The 17,879-nt window shown below is 39.4% G+C and overlaps 1 protein-coding gene across 1 annotated transcript in view; it reads left to right on the forward strand.

Moving 5' to 3' along the window:
* The window catches only part of KCNN2 (potassium calcium-activated channel subfamily N member 2), a 202,240-nt gene that overhangs the window by 51,511 nt on the left and 132,850 nt on the right, over positions 1–17,879 (forward strand). The window contains exon 4 of the mRNA XM_075543082.1: positions 16,838–17,256. Within this exon, the coding sequence (XP_075399197.1) occupies positions 16,838–17,256 (419 nt within the window). The remainder of the gene's footprint in view (positions 1–16,837; positions 17,257–17,879) is intronic.

Raw genomic sequence — 17,879 nt, forward strand, 5'->3', positions numbered from 1 at the left:
GGTGGTTTTGAACTTCAGACCTTGCAGATCGCAGCCAACGTGTGTAACCACTATGCCAGCACGGCTCCCCATCTCTAGCACAGTGCATGGCAAATAGTGAGGATTTAGTAGACTAGATATTTATTAAATAAAGCATGAATGGAGATAAGCAATTGAGGATGATTTGTGCCAACAGAAGAAGGAAGTATTTCTTCTTCAACCTTAGAGTAGGCATAAGTTCTTTGAAAAATACACAAAAATATCATTTTAATTGTCAATTAAAACCCCTAATTGTTAAAAAAGAACAATTTTTCCCCAGGGGGAGTCATTCAAAAAGTATTGTTATTAGAGTGTCCTTTTGAAGTGCAAATTATGGTGTTTAAGTGATTTAGCATTTAATAGAATGTGTTCTTTATAAATTTGAAAATATCATACATTTTATTGATTGTTTTAATTTTCACTTATTCAATGAGACTATTACATTAAAATTTGATTATATCTAATGATTATGGTGATATTTAATAATGGCAAATAGCAGAGTAGTTCATTTAGTAAGCACTTATTATTTTCAGCCAGTTAGTTTATCAGAAATATGTTCACTTGTTTGTTTGTGTTTACCATATAAAGGCATTCAACTCGGGATCATAACAAACGATGGGTAATATGGAAAAGAATAGGAATTCTTGTGCTTGTGAGCCCTGGACACAGACCCTGAGGCAGTGTTTTGAGTAGTAGAACAAATAGATACTGCATGCTTTAAAGTCAGGAAAGGTGTGGCTCAGGCTGGTCTCCTTCCCCGTACTTGTTCCATCTGTAGGAGTAGCAAATAATTCACGAAGCTAGACTTGACACAACCTTGCTTGCTGGAAGGCCAGAGGACTAGAAGCATTTACTGAAACGGTCTTCAGTATGGATTACAACTCAGTGTAAAGAAAGCCAGAGCCCTCACGACGAAATCATTAGACAACATCATGATAAGCAAAGAAAAGACTGACCTTGTTAAGGATTTCAGTTTACTTGGGTCTACAGTTAACAGTCATGGACATATCAGCCAAGAAACCAAAGGACCAATCGTGTTAGGGAAATCTGCTTGTTAAGGAACAAAACATGTCATTTTGAGGCCGAAGGTGTACTTGACCAAAGCCATGGTATTTTCACTTGCCTCATATACACGTGAAAGCTAGACAATCAGGAAGACCTGAGACTAACTGATAGCTTTGCATTCTGGTAATGACAATGCATATTGAAAGCACTATGGAATACCAGAAGAACAAACAAATCTGTCTTAGATGTACAGCCAGAATGCTCCTTAGAAGCAAGGATGATGAGACTTTGTCTCATGCTCTTTAGATGTGTTATCAGGCAAGACAAATCCCTGGAAAAACATCGGGTTGGCATAGGAGAGGGTCAGCAAAAAGAGAGGAAGGCCCACGTTTCTTTTGTTTGTGGGTGAAGGGAGACAGCGATCGGTGTAAGATCATGCAAATAATAATAACATAATTTATCAAGGGGTCAGAAGGTGGCAGGGAGGAAAGCGAGGTTAAAAAAAAAGAGGAGCTGATACTAAGGGCTGAAATAGAAAGTAAATGTTTAGAACATAACGATGACATCATATGCACAAATATGCTTGATGCAATTGATGTACGGCTTGTGATAAGAGCTGGAAGGGCCCCCAATAAAGTGATCTTTAGAAAACAAAGCAAAACGGAGGAAGACCCTCAGAGAGATGGTTTGGCACAGTGGTTGCAACCATGAACTTTAACATAACAGCACTCATAACTTTGAAGAGGAGAAAACTGACAATTAATAACATAAGAATAACCACAATTATAAAGAAAAGCCCCCCGATTTCAGCAGGATGTGTCGAGCCTGGTTCAGTGATCTACCTCAGAAGGTAAGAATGAGCTCGCCAAGGGAAGGTATGTTAGTGAGAGGAATCAGCGGTGGTCCCCAAAAGAACATTACGTGTAGGTGTCCGAGGAGGAGGAGGATGCTCTTTCCAAAGTAAACCGATGTGGTTTAGGGAAGCAGGAGATGACAAAATGTGCCACAGAAGCCATGGAAAGAGATTTATTTTTATGGAAGGAAAAAAATAACCAATGCCAGGAAAGTTAAGTAAGATAACATTTAATATCTTTTAGAGAGGATCTGTTTAAGACTGTTTCAGAATTATTTAGGAAAAGAGATTTATTTAAAGGATATTTGAACTGCACATGGATAACAATTTATAAAATTACAAATTGCTCAAATAAGGAAAATGAGAAGGCTTTTATATAGTAAAAGCGAGGGAAACAATAATCATAAGTCATGGTAGTAACTACAAGTTACATATCTCAGTTAATCTACATATATCCTATTGTAGAGCTAGCTTGTATTAGTATTTTGTAAAAATAACTTCCATTTCAAAGATAGAGTGTGCAGAAACATTTTTTCTGAAGGTGGCTGAAGTTCTGCCTGCTCTTTATCCCATCCTCCCAAATCAGGGTAAATTAACCCATTACTGTGAAATTGGCTCGAACACCTCTTATTTTTCGGGTTTGTTAGTACAATACAAAACGGTTAGGTCTGCATTGTGGGCAAAATCCTCTTCTGTGGCCAAGCTCTTAGATTTGGGGGGTTCTTCTGCAATCCTCTTTTGACCAGAATTTCTTATTACATTCACTCATTATGTGAGCACCTTTTGCATAGTTTTACTTTTCATATATTTTTGGATGAATGTGTATTTTGAAGATAAGTCTTAAAAGGCCCAGATTCCATCCATGAAAGGCAGCTCGCATCATCTTTTTGTCTTCATCGCGCCATGACGTCAGCCTCTAGTTCAGTGATGTCTCAGGAACGTTATGAAAGAAAAGGGCTGAATGAATCTGCGTAGTTGGTCAAGAGGGCTGCGGCACATGGTGCAGACCTAAACTATTTCTAAAGAATAATGTTTGTGTTTGTTTGTTTTTTAAGTACGTGAATTTTTACATGACGAGTGGTGTTGATGGTGACTATAAGCTTGGTCATGCATTTCATAAAACATTCATTTCCTTCCATGACAAGTGTTATACTGATGAAAAGAAGCAGCATATTCTGTAAAATAGAGCACATTCCCAAGCCAACAGTGTTAGGAGTTTTAGGGATGAGGCTGTAGTTTCAAACAGGAATTGCTAAAAGAGCTGTGTTCTCTTTTCTAGCGATGGATAGTGATAACAGATCTAAAATTCAGGTACATTTGGTGGCACTGATGGCTGATGGTATCATTACCAAGTGAATCATTAGAGATAGAGGTAAAAATTCATTACTCAGATTCTAGTAGGTAGAGCATTGTTTTCTCTAAAAGCTGTAAGTAACATCAATAAAGCTTTGTTAATGTTTGTCTGTTTTTTGGCATAGTAGAATGAGACCATCCTTTAAAATGTTTTAGTTATATTTTATTTTTATGATTGTTGTTTTCTCTGTAGTAATCACATTGCTAATGGTAATTTTGAGTTTACTGTTAAAAATCTACAGGGGCTCTAGCAAAGTTAACTCTATAGTTTTAATTTCATAACTTAGACCTCTTTTTTCTGAGGCAAATTTATATAATAATAATTTTAAATTTAGACTTATGTTTGCAGTCAGCTATACATTCTTCTGTTTATGATTTTACTTTCATGGCTCTATTCTAAATTCTTTAACTCTTCTTTCATGTTTGTTTTACCTTACCTTCACTTATACAACACTTCTTTTCGTTGCTTCCACAAACATTCATTTCTTTGTTTCTATAATCTTTCTTTTCCTCATTTGCATATACTTTGTTTTCATCAATTTTACAGACTTTCTAGCTTTTTGGTCATTTAGATACTTTCGTAGTTCTCTCTTTTATCTTAAGCCTTGCTTTTGCCCTTCTCTTTTTTCCCATCTATTCTCTTTAACACGTCGTTGCTTCTTCCCATATGTATCATTTTCAGGCAATAGAAGCGGAGATGGGTCAGTCAGGGTACGATGTAGTACCGATGAAGAACACAGCTTTCCCCCAGATCCTGGATGCTACCTCCCCCCAACTACCATGATCCGAATTCTACCTTGCAGGACTGGATAGGGAAGAGGTTGCACACTGGTGCATGTGGGAGCTGGAGGCACAGGGAATCCAGGGTGGATGATACCTTCAGGACCAAGGGTGTGAGGGGCGATGCTGGGAGAGTGGAGGGTGAGTGGGTTGGAAAGGGGGAACTGATTACAAGGATCCACATGTGACCTCCTCCCTGGGAGATGGACGGCAGAGAAGAGGGGGAAGGGAGACTCCGGATAGGGCAAGATATGACAAAATAACAATCTATAAATTGTTATAGAGCGGGAGCGGGGAGGGAGGGAAAAAAAAGAGGACCTGATGCAGCGGCTTAAGTGGAAAGCAAATGCTTTGAGAGTGATTAGGGCAAAGAATGTATGAATGTGCTTTATACAATTGATGTATGTATATGTGTGGATTGTGATGAGAGTTGTATGAGCCCTTAATAAAATGTTTTAAAAAAAAGAAGCAGAGTCACATCAAGTTTGCTTCCACAGAAGACTTCTAGAACTTACTCTATACCCTCAAATTTAGCGTGCATCACCTTTTCGATCTTAGTATATTCGGGCATTGTGTTTAAAGACAAACTACTTTCCTTTTCTCTTTTAAAGGAACAAAAAATATTTCTGATCACATTATATACTCGTGTATAAGCTGAGTTTTTCCAGCACATTTTTATGCAGTTTCTGATAAAATTGGGTGCCTTGGCTGATATTCAGGTCAGTTTGTACTCGAGTATATACAATACCTTCTTTCTTGCTTTTAAAACCATGCTAAAACTTTTCATTTAGTTCCTTAAGGTGCTCCATCATTATCAATGGACCAGAAAGTGGAACGCAGCTACAGTGACACTTTAGAAAGGTCGATGGTTTACTTCTGATAAGAACAGTTCCTTAAAGTGAAGGACTTGATGGGAATTAGCAAACCTAAATAAAGGCAACTAAAAGAAAACTGTATTCAAGGGGAAAGGAAGTGGGTGTTAACAAACCCAGGGACAAGGGAACAACAAGTGAACCAATATCCATGGTGAGGAGGGTGGAGGAGGTCTGGTAGGGCTTGACCAAGGGTAATATAACCGAGGGGAATTACTGAAATCAAATGAAGGCTGAATATGAAAGTGGGACAAGAGGAAAGTAAAAGGAAATACAGGAAAGAACTAGGAGGCAAAGGGCATTTATGGCATGTAAATATGTAAATATATTTATATATGATGAGGGGGAAATAGATCTATGTGCATATATTTAAAGATTTAGTATTAAGGTAGCAGATGGACACTGGGTCTCCACTCAAGTACTCCCTCAATGCAAGAATACTTTGTTATATTAACCTGACATTCTATGATGCTCACCTTCCCGACATGATTGCTGAAGACAAAGCAGATGCATGAGCAAATGTGATGAAGAAAGCTGATGGTAGTATCTGGGATATAGTGTCTGGGGTCTTAAAGACTTGAAGATAAACAAGTGGCCATCTAGCTGAGAAGCAACAAAGCCCACATGGAAAAAGCACACCAGCCTGTGTGATCACGAGGTGTCCGTGGGATCAGGTATCAAAGAACAAAATATCATATCATTATGACGGAGGGGGAGTGTGGAGTGGGGATCCAAAGCCCATCTATAGGCAACGGGACACCCCCTTACAGAAAGGTCACCAGGAGGAGATGAATCAGGCAGGGTGCAGTGTAGCAATGATGAAACATACAACTTCCCTCTAGTTCTTTAATGCTTCCTCCACCCCACTATCATGATACCAATTCTACCTTACAAACCTGTCTAGGCCAGAGGATGTACACTGGTACAGATAGGAACTGGCAACATAGGAAATTCAGGACAGATGACCCCTTCCAGACCAGTGGTGAGAATGGTGATACCAGGTGGGTGAAGGGAAAGTGGAGTAGACATGGGAAACGGATCACAATGATCTATATATAACCAACCGCCTTCCTGGGTGATGGCCAACAGAAGAGTGGGTGAAGGGAGATGTTGGACAGTGTAAGACATGACAAAAATAATAATAATTTATAAATTATCAAGACTTTGTGATGGAGGGGGGTGGGGAGGGAGGTGAAAAATGAGCTGATACCAAGGGCTCAAGTAGAAAGAAAATGTTTTGAGATTGATGATGGCAACAAATGTACAAATGTGCTTGAGACGATGGATGTGATAAGAGTTATACGAGCCCCCAATAAAATGATTAAAATAAATAAATTTATATTCAAAGAGGTTCAAATATAGCATACTTGCGATGTAATAAAAGTTAGCATAAACAACTGAATTTTTGCCTTCTAGACTGATAACAATAACAGTAAACTAAAGAAATAGGACTGATGAGTATGTTTTGTTAATATTTTAACATATTTCATAACTTTTCAGGTTCTGTAGTTTATTCTGTTGAACTCTTGACTTGTAAGTAGATTCATAAAAAATGAAATTAACTTTTCAAGCTAGTAATTAAATGAAAATTTTGTTATCCGACTATCAATAATTTCAATTGTTTTTTGACATGAATATTTTCAAAACTTCTTATAAATTCACCTACTGGATACTTTCTTGCAGCAAGTAAATTTTTGACTAAATCAAACACATTTTTTAATATAAACCTTAAAAAATTTAATTGCAAATTTCTTAAAACAATATTTTAATATTAAAAATTAATATAAGTACGATGAATCCTAAGTATCAGGATATCTTTTGTCTGGAGTATGATAAGAAAAGAATCAGTTAATCTTAACTCATTTATATATGTTTAAGTTGAATACTGTATTTTAAAAAGCAGAAACTACTTTCCTTCAAACTTACATTTGATAAGTAGTTTTGTCTTTTCCAATGTTCCAATCTCTTCTGTTGAGCTCAGTTTTGAAGCTTTGAAATTTTTTTAAGTAAGTTCATGAAAATTAGAGTTATAAATAAAGAAATTTGAGGAATTTTATTCTTTTTTTCCCCAAATCATTTTATTAGGACATAACATAGACAACATATCATTCAGTAGATTAGTCATATCAAGCCATGCTGCACAATTGCTTCCATATTAATTTTCAAGGAATTTTCTTCTCTTCTGCTCTTTGATATCAGCTCTCCATTCCCTCTTCTCTCCTTGCCGTACCCCCACGAACCCTCATCCTAATCTCTATAGAGTCACCTGACCTCGGTTTAATAAAAACAGAAAGATGCATAACAGAGAGTCAAGAAGACTACCGACAATAGCGAAATACAGCGCAGACAATCCCCACTGTAGAAAAAAAGAAATAAAAACAAAATAAGTAACACCAGATTAAGCTCTAAGCGTAGCCAAAGGGAGGTCAAATGCCAAGATTTTAGCTAATCTCCTGTCATCATCTCTTCCATGCTCTCTGTCTAAGAACCAGGCTATTCCCATCGATCGGGGATGGTCACAGGGGAATCCCCGGAGGCTTATTTTCTGTATGAATCATGTGAATGCATTTTGCGCTCCCACGTTCATCCATAGCCTTCTGAAACCAGAATTTCACAATTTAAGCTTTGATACCCTGTCTTCTTCAGATTTGGGTGATATATTTTTCACTCTGGATCACAGATGATGGTATGCTTCTTCCATGTGCGCTTAGTTGACATCTCACTTAGACAGCTGCTTGTTGGAAAACAGGCTGTCAAGGCCCCAGCGCCTAGTCTTTCTGATAGCTAAGCACCATTCAATTTCCTCACCACACTTTGCTTCAGCGCCCATATCTTCTACGTTTCCTTCAGGCAAGTATCAATCAGGGCCATGTCTGTAATAACTGATTGCTCTTAGATGGGAGCTAGGATTAAGGGCAAGCCCCAAATCCATTCCTAAATCTCTTTTCTAGCTGCCTCTGTTCACTTTAGGGATATATTTGTTATTTGTGGTAGAAAATCTTATCTGTCATCTTCCTTGAGCACAAGGCCCTTCTGTTTGTAGTGTCATTGATTTAGACCATGGCAATGTATTTGAAATGAGAACGGGACATTAAGCAAGTGTAGGCTAACTACAAATCATGGTACGTGGATTATTGACTTGCAAGATCAAATCCTTACAGGAATGGAAACGATTTGCACATCAATGAGAATTGGTGGTTAAGCAAATAATAATATCCACAATGTCAGATACTTATCTGCAGAATAATACATATCTTAATAAATCAGGGGGGGCACTGAAATAGTAAGTAAATGGTAGCTTGAGAAGTCTATGCTCTTAGTATAACTGTCCTCTGCTGCTTCACACTCCTTATAATTTTGACTTTAATTTGTCCTTTGAGTACAGGTGTGTTTGAGGTGGATTCCAGTTCACCTAATGGGGTTTCCATATCAATTCCCTCTGGCATGGCCTTTGAAGTATGTTGTGCATCTCGAAAATCCAGGGTTCAATGTCCCAGTATTCGTGTTCCCTATGGGGGTGTACAGAAATTTGGATCAAAGTGCCTTCTTAGAAGCCTAGTACCAGGCATACTCTCCCCTTGGGATCCTTAAAAGTATTGTTATTCATTATTTCTCCATTAGGAGGTTGATGTTCCCCATTTTTCTATCAACAGAAATGCCCGTGTCTTCTCGAAGACGTGTATACTTACCTTACTCCCTCCTGACCTGATTTTCCCATCAGTAATACTCATCACTCTGATAGGAATGGCTGCTGGCTTGGGGGACCCCATCATATTTTTTAATTTCAGCTACCAACTGGTCATCTTCTTTTCCTCCGCTCTTGGAAATCTAATCCCAGCTGTAGTGAGGACGCCTCTTTTAAAACAGTTTTGAAGATAAACATATAGAGAAGATGGTGTGTGATTTATGGGCACCAGTGTGACTACCTACTCACAACTTGGCAGGCTTGGTTAGCAGAATGCATGACCTGAGAGCAAGAGCTTGCCTTCACCTTGGTGCGTATCCTTCTAGCGGTGGACTCACGGGATTTGAACTTTTGTGATTGACTCACTTCACGCAGCATAATGGTTTCCACATCCCTCCATGTCATGACGTGTTTCGTGGTTACATCACTGTTTTTTAGCGATGCTTAGTATTCTATTGTGTGTATATACCAAAGGTTTTTGTTTTTTTTATCATTCTTCTACTGATGGGCATTTGGGCTGTTTCCAACTTCTTGCTATTATGAACTGTGTTGTAATGAACATGGGAGAGGATATGTCTGTTAGTGATCCGTCTCTTTTTTCTTTGGGGTATGCTCCCAGCAATGATATTGCTGGGTCATATGGCATTTCTATTTCCAGTTGTCTTAGGAATGGCCATATCACTTTCCACAGCGGTTGAAAACATTTACAAATCCACTAGCATTTTATGAGATGTCCAGTCTCTCCACACCCTCTCCAGCATTTGCTGTTCTCTGTTTGTTTGTTTTTTAAATTGAGCTATGATTGTGGATGTAAGTTGGTATCTCATCATTTTAATTTGCATTTCCAGGATGGCTAGTGAATAAGAGCATTTCTCCATGTGCTTGTTAGCTATTTGGGTGTCATCTTTTGTGAATTGTCTATTCTGGCCCTTTGTCCACTTTTTAAGAGGGTTATTTATTTTTTTCCTTGCTATGGTGTTTCAGAATTCTATAGAGTCTAGTAATTCATCCTTTGTTCATTATGTCACTGCTAAGTGTCTTTTCTCAATCCATGGGCTCTCACTTTACTATTTTGATGAAATCTTTTGATGTACACAAGTGTTTCATTCTTAATAGGCTCTAATCGTCTACTATGTTTTCCATTGTGTGTGCTGTCTTTGTTATGTCTGATAACCCATGTACTTCCTGCACTAAGGTTTGTCCCAATTTTCTTATTGACGATTCTGATAACTTTGGGTTTTGCATTCAGGTTTGTTTTTGTGCGTGGGGTGAGGTTTGGGTCCCATTTCATTCTTCTGCAGATGACTATCCAGTTTGAAGAGGGCGTCCCCTTCCCGTTTACTATTTATTGAGTCTATGTAGAAAATCAGCTGTCTTTAGGCAGATGCTTTTGCTTCTGGGTTTCCTGCCCTGTGCCACTGGTGTATATTTCTATCGTTCTAACAGTAGAGGCTTTTTCGACAAGTGTGGCCGTGTCGTAGGTTTTGAGGTCAGGTAGCGCAAGGCCACCTACTGTGCTCCTCCTTTTGAGATGTTCTTTGCTTCTCCTGGGCCTCTTCCCTCTTCACAGGAAGTTGGTAATTAGTTTTCCCATTTCTTTAAAGAATGATGTTGGGATTTAGATTGGGATTGTGTTGGATTTTAGGCTGCTTTCAATAGTATTGACATTTTCACAATATTGAGGCTTCCTATCCTTGAACATGGGCTAGCATTCTGTTTTCTGAAGATCTCTTTTGTTTGTTTGGTTTTTGTATTAATGCTCTGTAGTTTTCTTTATACAGATATTGTGTTATTTACTCTTATTCATAGATACTTCAGCTTTTGTGAAGCTGTTGTGGATGGTAATGTTTTCTTGATGTAGGAATTTTATTCTTGTAAGCACAGGAGTCATTTCAGAAGTTCTTGTTTAGCTGCCTAGGCAGCAAAGTTGTTTCTCTAATGTCCTCATTTTTCACCTATTCTTGAAGGTCAGAGGTTCTAGAAAATGTTGTCCAAGCCGTGTTTCCATTATTTTCCACGCCCGCAGCACAGGTCTGACGCGGTTGCCCGGGAACAGGGAGGCACTGCCTCCTGTGTTAGTGTTCTTCTTACGGCTGCAGCTCCGGTTGTGTTGTCAAGCAGCTATCTTGCCAGACCGAGTTATCAGCACGTTCTAGAGGGCCTCTTAAGCTGCTTATCCACTTATGCTAAGTCTGTCTTGAAGGACTTTTTACTTTATTTTTTTTTTCTTACTTTGTACTAGGGTGTTCCTAGTGCTGTGGGAATTTGGGAATTTAAATTTTTCAGGGCTGTGAATTTTTAATTTCTTATTATTCATAAAATTACTTATTTTTCTTAAATAACACATATTTCCTATAATATCCAATTTAAGTTACTTAGAAAAATTTGCTTTCAAAAGCCAAAATTCTACCATGCCTGCTGCCAGCTCTCTGAGAGCAGATAGCTTCATCTTTATCTGTTAGTGACCATGTGGTTAGCAACCCAATGCCTAGTTAGTTCACTGCTCTTCCAAGACGCCTTCTGCTCTCAAGGTTAATATGACTATTAAAGGTTTATTAGAATGAATTCATTTTCATTAATTCCTGGAAATATGAGGACTGTTTAATTTGTGTAAGCACTTGCTTATCATTAAATCAGTCAAGGTAAGTCAGGCTAAGAAGTGTTATAATCTATTAATACCATCTGGAAATAAGAAATCAAGTTTATTTACCCCATCTTCTCCATGCTTTGTAGGATCTTGTAGAGAAGATATTTATTATAATTTGCCTTTTTAAAAGGCCTTATAGGAGCCCTGCTGGTGCTGATTGGTAAACAATAGACCGCTAAGTGCAGGGTCAGCGGTCACTCCACTGAAGAAAGATAAAGTTATTATCTGTTCCCATAAAGATTCTCAGCTTTATAAAACTTGTGTAGGATCACTGTGAGTGGGAATTGACTCAGTGGTGGTGGGCTTGCATTTTATGTTGTGTGTTTTTTGTTGTTATTGTTGTTGTTCTGCTTTTGTTAAGGCTTTGCTGATTTCTTTTTTTCAGTACATTTTTCTAATAGACTAATTTATAGTAAGTCACCCCCACCCCCACTGAGTAATTAAAAAAACCCAGGTCAAGAATTAGTTTTTCTTGGAAGAAGGAAGAAGTGGGATTCTTATACAGTTCCATAGGAATTGCTAGTCCTGACCTTCAATTGCTACTGGAAACTTAAAGTGAACATTGTATGTGAGAGGCAAACTCTTATAACAAAAAAAGGCAAATATGTGTGTGTGTGTGTGTGTGTGTGTGTGTGGTCTGTGAGCCAGGTTAAAAAAAACCATTCAGGAATTATATTGACACAGTAGCTAGTACAGTGGGCTGAAACAATAATTACTATAACAGGCAATACTTACGCGGGAATTACCATAATCACAATTGTGAGGACGGTGGAGCACTGGGTAGTGTTTGGAGGGTGCCCATGATTCAGAAATGACTTGATGGCACCTAACAACAAGAATAAAATTTCTTGGACAATGAGTTGCCCTGCACTCAGAGTCTCTCCTCCTTCCACTAGTAGAGGTAAATTCTTCCATGAGTTTAGACGAGCTTGTACATAAAACACTTGAGATGCAAATGCTACTGACCTGCCAGCAACTCTTGAGAGACTGCTATTAAAGGCACCAGGTCATTGACTTTTGGGGGCTTTTAGAGAAATGTACCTTTGAATCTCAGAATTCCGATCCCCAAATGTCAAATAGCAAGAATGAGTCTCTGAGCAATTTAGGCAGGGATTCACTGTAGGATATTACAACTGCAGTTAAGCAACAATCTACAAAATTACAAATTGCCCCAAAGTACAGAAATTGTGGAGGACTTTTATATATAGGAAACACTCTGGCCACATTACCCGTAAGTCACACATTAGTACCTACAAGTCATGCATCAGTGAATTTCTCGATGTCCTATCCTTGAGCTAGCCTGTGAGAACATTTTTGTGAAAATCGTTTTTCTTACCTTTCAAGGCTGGAGATGGGACCGTTTATGTGAGAGCAACTGCTATGCTCCCTCCCCGCTCCCTCATCCCACCTGAGTATGTGCAGATTGACCCATCAACTCACAGAAATCGTGTGGTGGCTGGAATTCCGCTTATTTTTCAGTTCTGTTAATTCAGTACCAAATGGAGATTAGCCTGCACCCTTGCTAGAGCCTTTCCAATACCACACACCTAGATTTGGGGATTTCTTTGACAGAGGACTGAATCATATAAGTAAGATGTATTTAGTGGGAGGGAGGAGAAAAAAAAGAGGACCTGATGCAAAGGGCTTAAGTGGAGAGCAAATGCTTTGAAAATGATTAGGGAAAAGAATGTACGGATGTGCTTTATGCAATTGATGTATGTATATGTATGGATTGTGATAAGAGTTGTATGAGCCCCTAATAAAATGTTTTAAATATATATATATTTAGTGACTTTTAAGAGTTGTGTTGGTGGTGTTATAGGGGCAAAAGACAGGTGGAGTGTGTTGAGGGATGAGTGAGAAATGATGAAATGACCAAAATGTAAGGAAGGCTTAGAACCAATAGAGCTTTGGTTCTCAACCCTTTAACACAGTTCCTTGTGTTGTGGTGACCACCCCCCCCCCCAAACCATAAAATAAGTTTCGTTGCTACCTCATTGCTGTAATTTTGCTACTGTGATGAATTGGATGACCCCTGGGAAAGGGTTGTTCGATCCCCAAAGAGGTCATGAGCCACAGGTGGAAAACCGCTGCAATGGAGGTTCTCACTTGCTGCGCTGGTTTGGTTTTAATAAATAGTCAAGGTGTGAACATGATTATAAATTGAGAGGCGAGAATGCAAACTATATTATCTGTCCAGTAGAATTGCCTTTGGAAACATTACCAGAGCCAAACTCATTCCTCCCAAAGAGACAAGATATTGGAGAGGAAATGGAAACTTTGAGAGAAAGGAACAAACAGCCCTTCAGGAAAGATAAGATAGTTTGGAGAAAATGTTAAGAGGCATAGGGACCAATACTGGGTGACATAGTGTGTGGTGGCCTGGTTCCCACAAAGCAATAAAATCTTAGACTACAAAGTTTCTGGACAAGCTCCAGATAGGTAAATGCAAGTGAGGCAGCTGGGGAAAGCAGTGGTGAGATAATGACCCAATAGAAAAAGGCAGTCTTTTGATGGCCGGGCACCATCAGCTTTCTTCGCCACATTTGCTTACGTACCCATTTGTCTTCAGTGCTCATATTGGGAAGGTGAGCACACAATGATATGATTTTTTTGTTCTTTGAGGCCTGATAACTGATCCCTTTGGCACCTTGTGATCACACAGGCTAGTGTGCTTCTTCCATATGAGGTTTGTTGATTCTCAGCTAGATGGCCGCTTGTTTATCTTCAAGCCTTTAAGACCCCAGACGCTATTTCTTTTGATAGCCGGGCTCCATCAGCTTTCTTCACCACATTTGCTTATGCGCCTGCTTTGTCTTCAGTGATCATGTCGAGAAGAGAAGCATCATGGAATGCCAGTTTAATAGAACAAAGTAGGACAAGTGGTGAGAATGGTGATACCGCGAGGGTGGAGGTAGGATGGGGATAGAAAGGGGAAACTGATTACAGGGATCTACATATAACTTCCTCCCTAGGGGGCGGACAACAGAAAAGTGGGTGAAGGGAGAGGTCGGACAGTGTAAGACACAACAAAATAATACTTTATAAATTATCGAGGGTTTATGAGGAGGGGGAACAGGAAGGGAGTGGGGGAAATGAGGAGCTGATGCCAGGGGCTTATGTGGAGGGCAAATGTTTTGAGAATGGTGAGGGTAACAAATGTACAAATATGCTTTATACAATTGATGTATGTATGGATTGTGACAAGAGTTGCATGGCGGTGAAGTTGAGGCTTCTAAGTCAAAACCAAGGAAGTAACTATCCACCAGTTTATACAGAGCTCACACTATCTATGACTTTTTAAACTAAGATCTGTTAACTGTTTCAACAGATGACCGTGTATAATACCATGTGGTGAAAATGAAATCAGACTGATTAAATGCAGATCTTGTTCAAAAAAAAAAAAGAGTTGCATGAGCCCCCAATAAAATGATTTAAAATAAATAAAAAGGCAAAATGATTTAAAAAAGGAAAGGGCAGTCTTACGGCAAGCGAGCAACAACAGGGGGCTTGAGAAGGGACCGGTGAATGCCTGGAGAGTTGTGTGAGTTGATAGTAGAAGCTGTGTTCTGAGTCATGGAAAAGATAAGTGACCATGTATACCCAAGTTACATATTAAAAGTGACATTTCTGTACCAGGTACCCGGGAATGGCCTTTTCTACATTTATGCTCCTGTTGCCCTAAGTGGTGTGGGAAATGCCTCTCCTGGAATTATGCTTATCATCTGTGGTACAGATTCTTTTGACTATCTGGAGCGTTGGCGATACTTAGCCCTTTTGGGGGTGGCTTTGCATTTTTGCAGACTGCCAAGTCAATTTAGAGCCAAGTTTGGTGAAGAAAAGCAGATGATCAAGCAGTGGAGTAACATTTTTGGTAGAGACTGAAATTTGGACTTAAAGTACTAGACTGGCTTTCTTATAAGCTCCTGGGCAGTTTCCAAAGAAAGGGATGACAGCTGCTTTAAAGAGTCTGTTCTCGCCCAGTAACCCGTTTGAAGGCCATTCTTTCAGATGTAAGTTTCGTAATAGACTGTAGGTCACGTTCCATTAGAGCTACACAGTAGTCCCTAATTACTCACCCAGGTAAAATTTAGAAAGTATCTATCATTACATCTATGAAAACGCTTGTATGTCCACATAACTGAAGTCCTTTATACCAAGAAGACACTGACAGTGGTGACCGAGGCTATTTCTATAGTCAACTGGTCCTAGTTTACTTATCCTCTGTTTCTTTCCTTGTCTACTAGGAAAATAGGATTCCTCTCGTCTGCTAGAGCATCCGTCACTCAGAGATCCTAAAGTCAAAGCTTATAATAAAGGCACACTTAAAGGATTATATGATTATAACAACTCAATTTGTCAAAATTTTCATAGTTATGATGAGACAATCTGTTGGTTGTTCACCCTCTTGAGGGATGAGACAGAAGTGACAGGTTTTATCACCAAAACCTAGACTTGCAAAGTAGTACTGGTGGAGGAAACGTCACTGAAACATAGCCTGGGGAGTCGCTACAAACCACAGAATAACTAGCCTATCGGGGATTTGCTATAGTCTGAAGGCTGGGAAATTACTCTCTTGACATTGAAGAGGAGGGCCCCTAGTCCCCAAGCATGTGGCACACGTCACCCTGCTGTGCCCTCTATTTTTTGTGATTTGCTTTGCTTGAGAATGCACTGCAGCCTTATGGGTGTGCCTTCATTTCATTTTCCTTCATTACAGAAATGGAAAGAATATGCAGTGTTTCTCAGTGGGGAAGCGCTATTGACATTCTGAGTAACCAGGCCCTCCTTGTGGGGGGATCTCCCAACAGCGCAGGAGGGCTGGCATTCTCCTCTCCTGGCCCTCCAGGCCAGTTGCCTCCACAAGGCAGCCTTCCAGATGCCTCCGGTGTGTACAGACTGCCAAGGACTGCACTTGGTTATGACCAAGCTGCATTCTTTAGTGTGTCTGTGTTTTTGCCTATCATCTTTTTGTTGTTCATAAGAAAAAGTACCCTTCATTAAAGAAATATTGATGATAAAGTAATAATCCATGGGAAGGCTAATGGGGCTAAAAGAATGGAGACAGAAAATAGAGGGATGTTGAGGAGACTAAACAACATGGTCTTCCCACATTCATTTGTAGTCTCCTGTGTGTCTTTATTTTTATTTTCTTAAGCCAAGAATAATATAGCCTCTAAGAATACTAGTATTGTTACTTTTAGGTTACCAGTGATTATGTAGAAACTCAAGTAGATCCCACCGAGTCATAGTTAGAAGAATGCAATGGTTTAAATCTAGACCCTAAAGGTGGAGAGTGAGTAAGTACATCTTGGACTGCATTGAAGGGGGGATTGCATTCCGGATAGACCCTAACTCCTTATTTTAGAATGGCGTTATTCACGGGACTGTCCAGGAGTGCAGACTCCACATTAACTTCATCTCCTCTATGGCACGTTGGTATTTTAATTTTTACAAAGTGTAGTTTTGCTTTTGTGCCAACACTTATTTTCTAAAAACAGTATACCTGGCTAGCATTTACGAAGCATATTAAAAGTCACCTCTTGTGTAATTTTAACATCTGCACTAACCCTTGTGGCCCATTCATGCCATACTGAAGTTGACTTTCTACTTTATTTTTTCAGTTGTTCATGGTGGACAATGGAGCAGATGACTGGAGAATAGCCATGACTTATGAGCGTATTTTCTTCATCTGCTTGGAGATACTGGTGTGTGCTATTCATCCCATTCCTGGGAATTACACGTTCACGTGGACGGCCCGGCTTGCCTTCTCCTATGCCCCATCCACAACCACCGCTGATGTGGATATTATTTTATCTATACCAATGTTCTTAAGACTCTATCTGATTGCCAGAGTCATGCTGTTACACAGCAAACTGTTCACGGATGCGTCCTCTAGGAGCATCGGAGCGCTTAATAAGATAAACTTCAACACGCGTTTTGTCATGAAGACTTTGATGACTATATGCCCGGGAACGGTACTCTTGGTTTTTAGTATCTCATTATGGATAATTGCCGCATGGACTGTCCGAGCTTGTGAAAGGTAAGTCTGCTTCTTTTCCTGAGAACACCATTTGCCATGTGGTGATGTCAAGCGGATGGTGCCTCATTCTTGGGGATTTGGAGTCTATGCTGGGCTTTTCAAACACCCTGACACACTTCTCTTTTGGTTTTTGTGTAGAGAAATATCTTGCCGAATGTGTGTTCTTCTTTCTCGTTCGACCATTTTTCAGTTGAGGGTACCTTTGTTTCCTGTGTCAGAATTTGGAGATCTATAATTACCGCAGGAGACTTCCATTGAAGATGTTTGCTGAATGGTAATCTGGAATATTTTCTGTGGTAGACTGGTTATGGTAGAGAGAGAAATTCAGTGGAAAAGTGTTGATACAACGTGTCTGAACATTGGGGAATATATCTGAGTGTTTTGTTGATTTTACTGCTTATTTATAATTGTGCTGCCGTAACTATTGGCTAGGATAGACAAATTTTATTGTATTAAACTCTTAAAATATAGTGAGCAAAGCCAATGCTTTATTGCCTGAGAGTGTAGGTAGGCTAGAGCGAGACATCTATTCTCCAGAGTTAGAAGATGCACAATGAGTCAAAGTTATCATCAGTTATCGTATCAATACTGTTCATCAGTGATAGTACCTGTCGTGTTCATCA

The sequence above is a fragment of the Tenrec ecaudatus genome, chromosome 2, assembly GCF_050624435.1.
Source record: "Tenrec ecaudatus isolate mTenEca1 chromosome 2, mTenEca1.hap1, whole genome shotgun sequence".
In the NCBI taxonomy this organism is placed as follows: domain Eukaryota; kingdom Metazoa; phylum Chordata; class Mammalia; order Afrosoricida; family Tenrecidae; genus Tenrec; species Tenrec ecaudatus.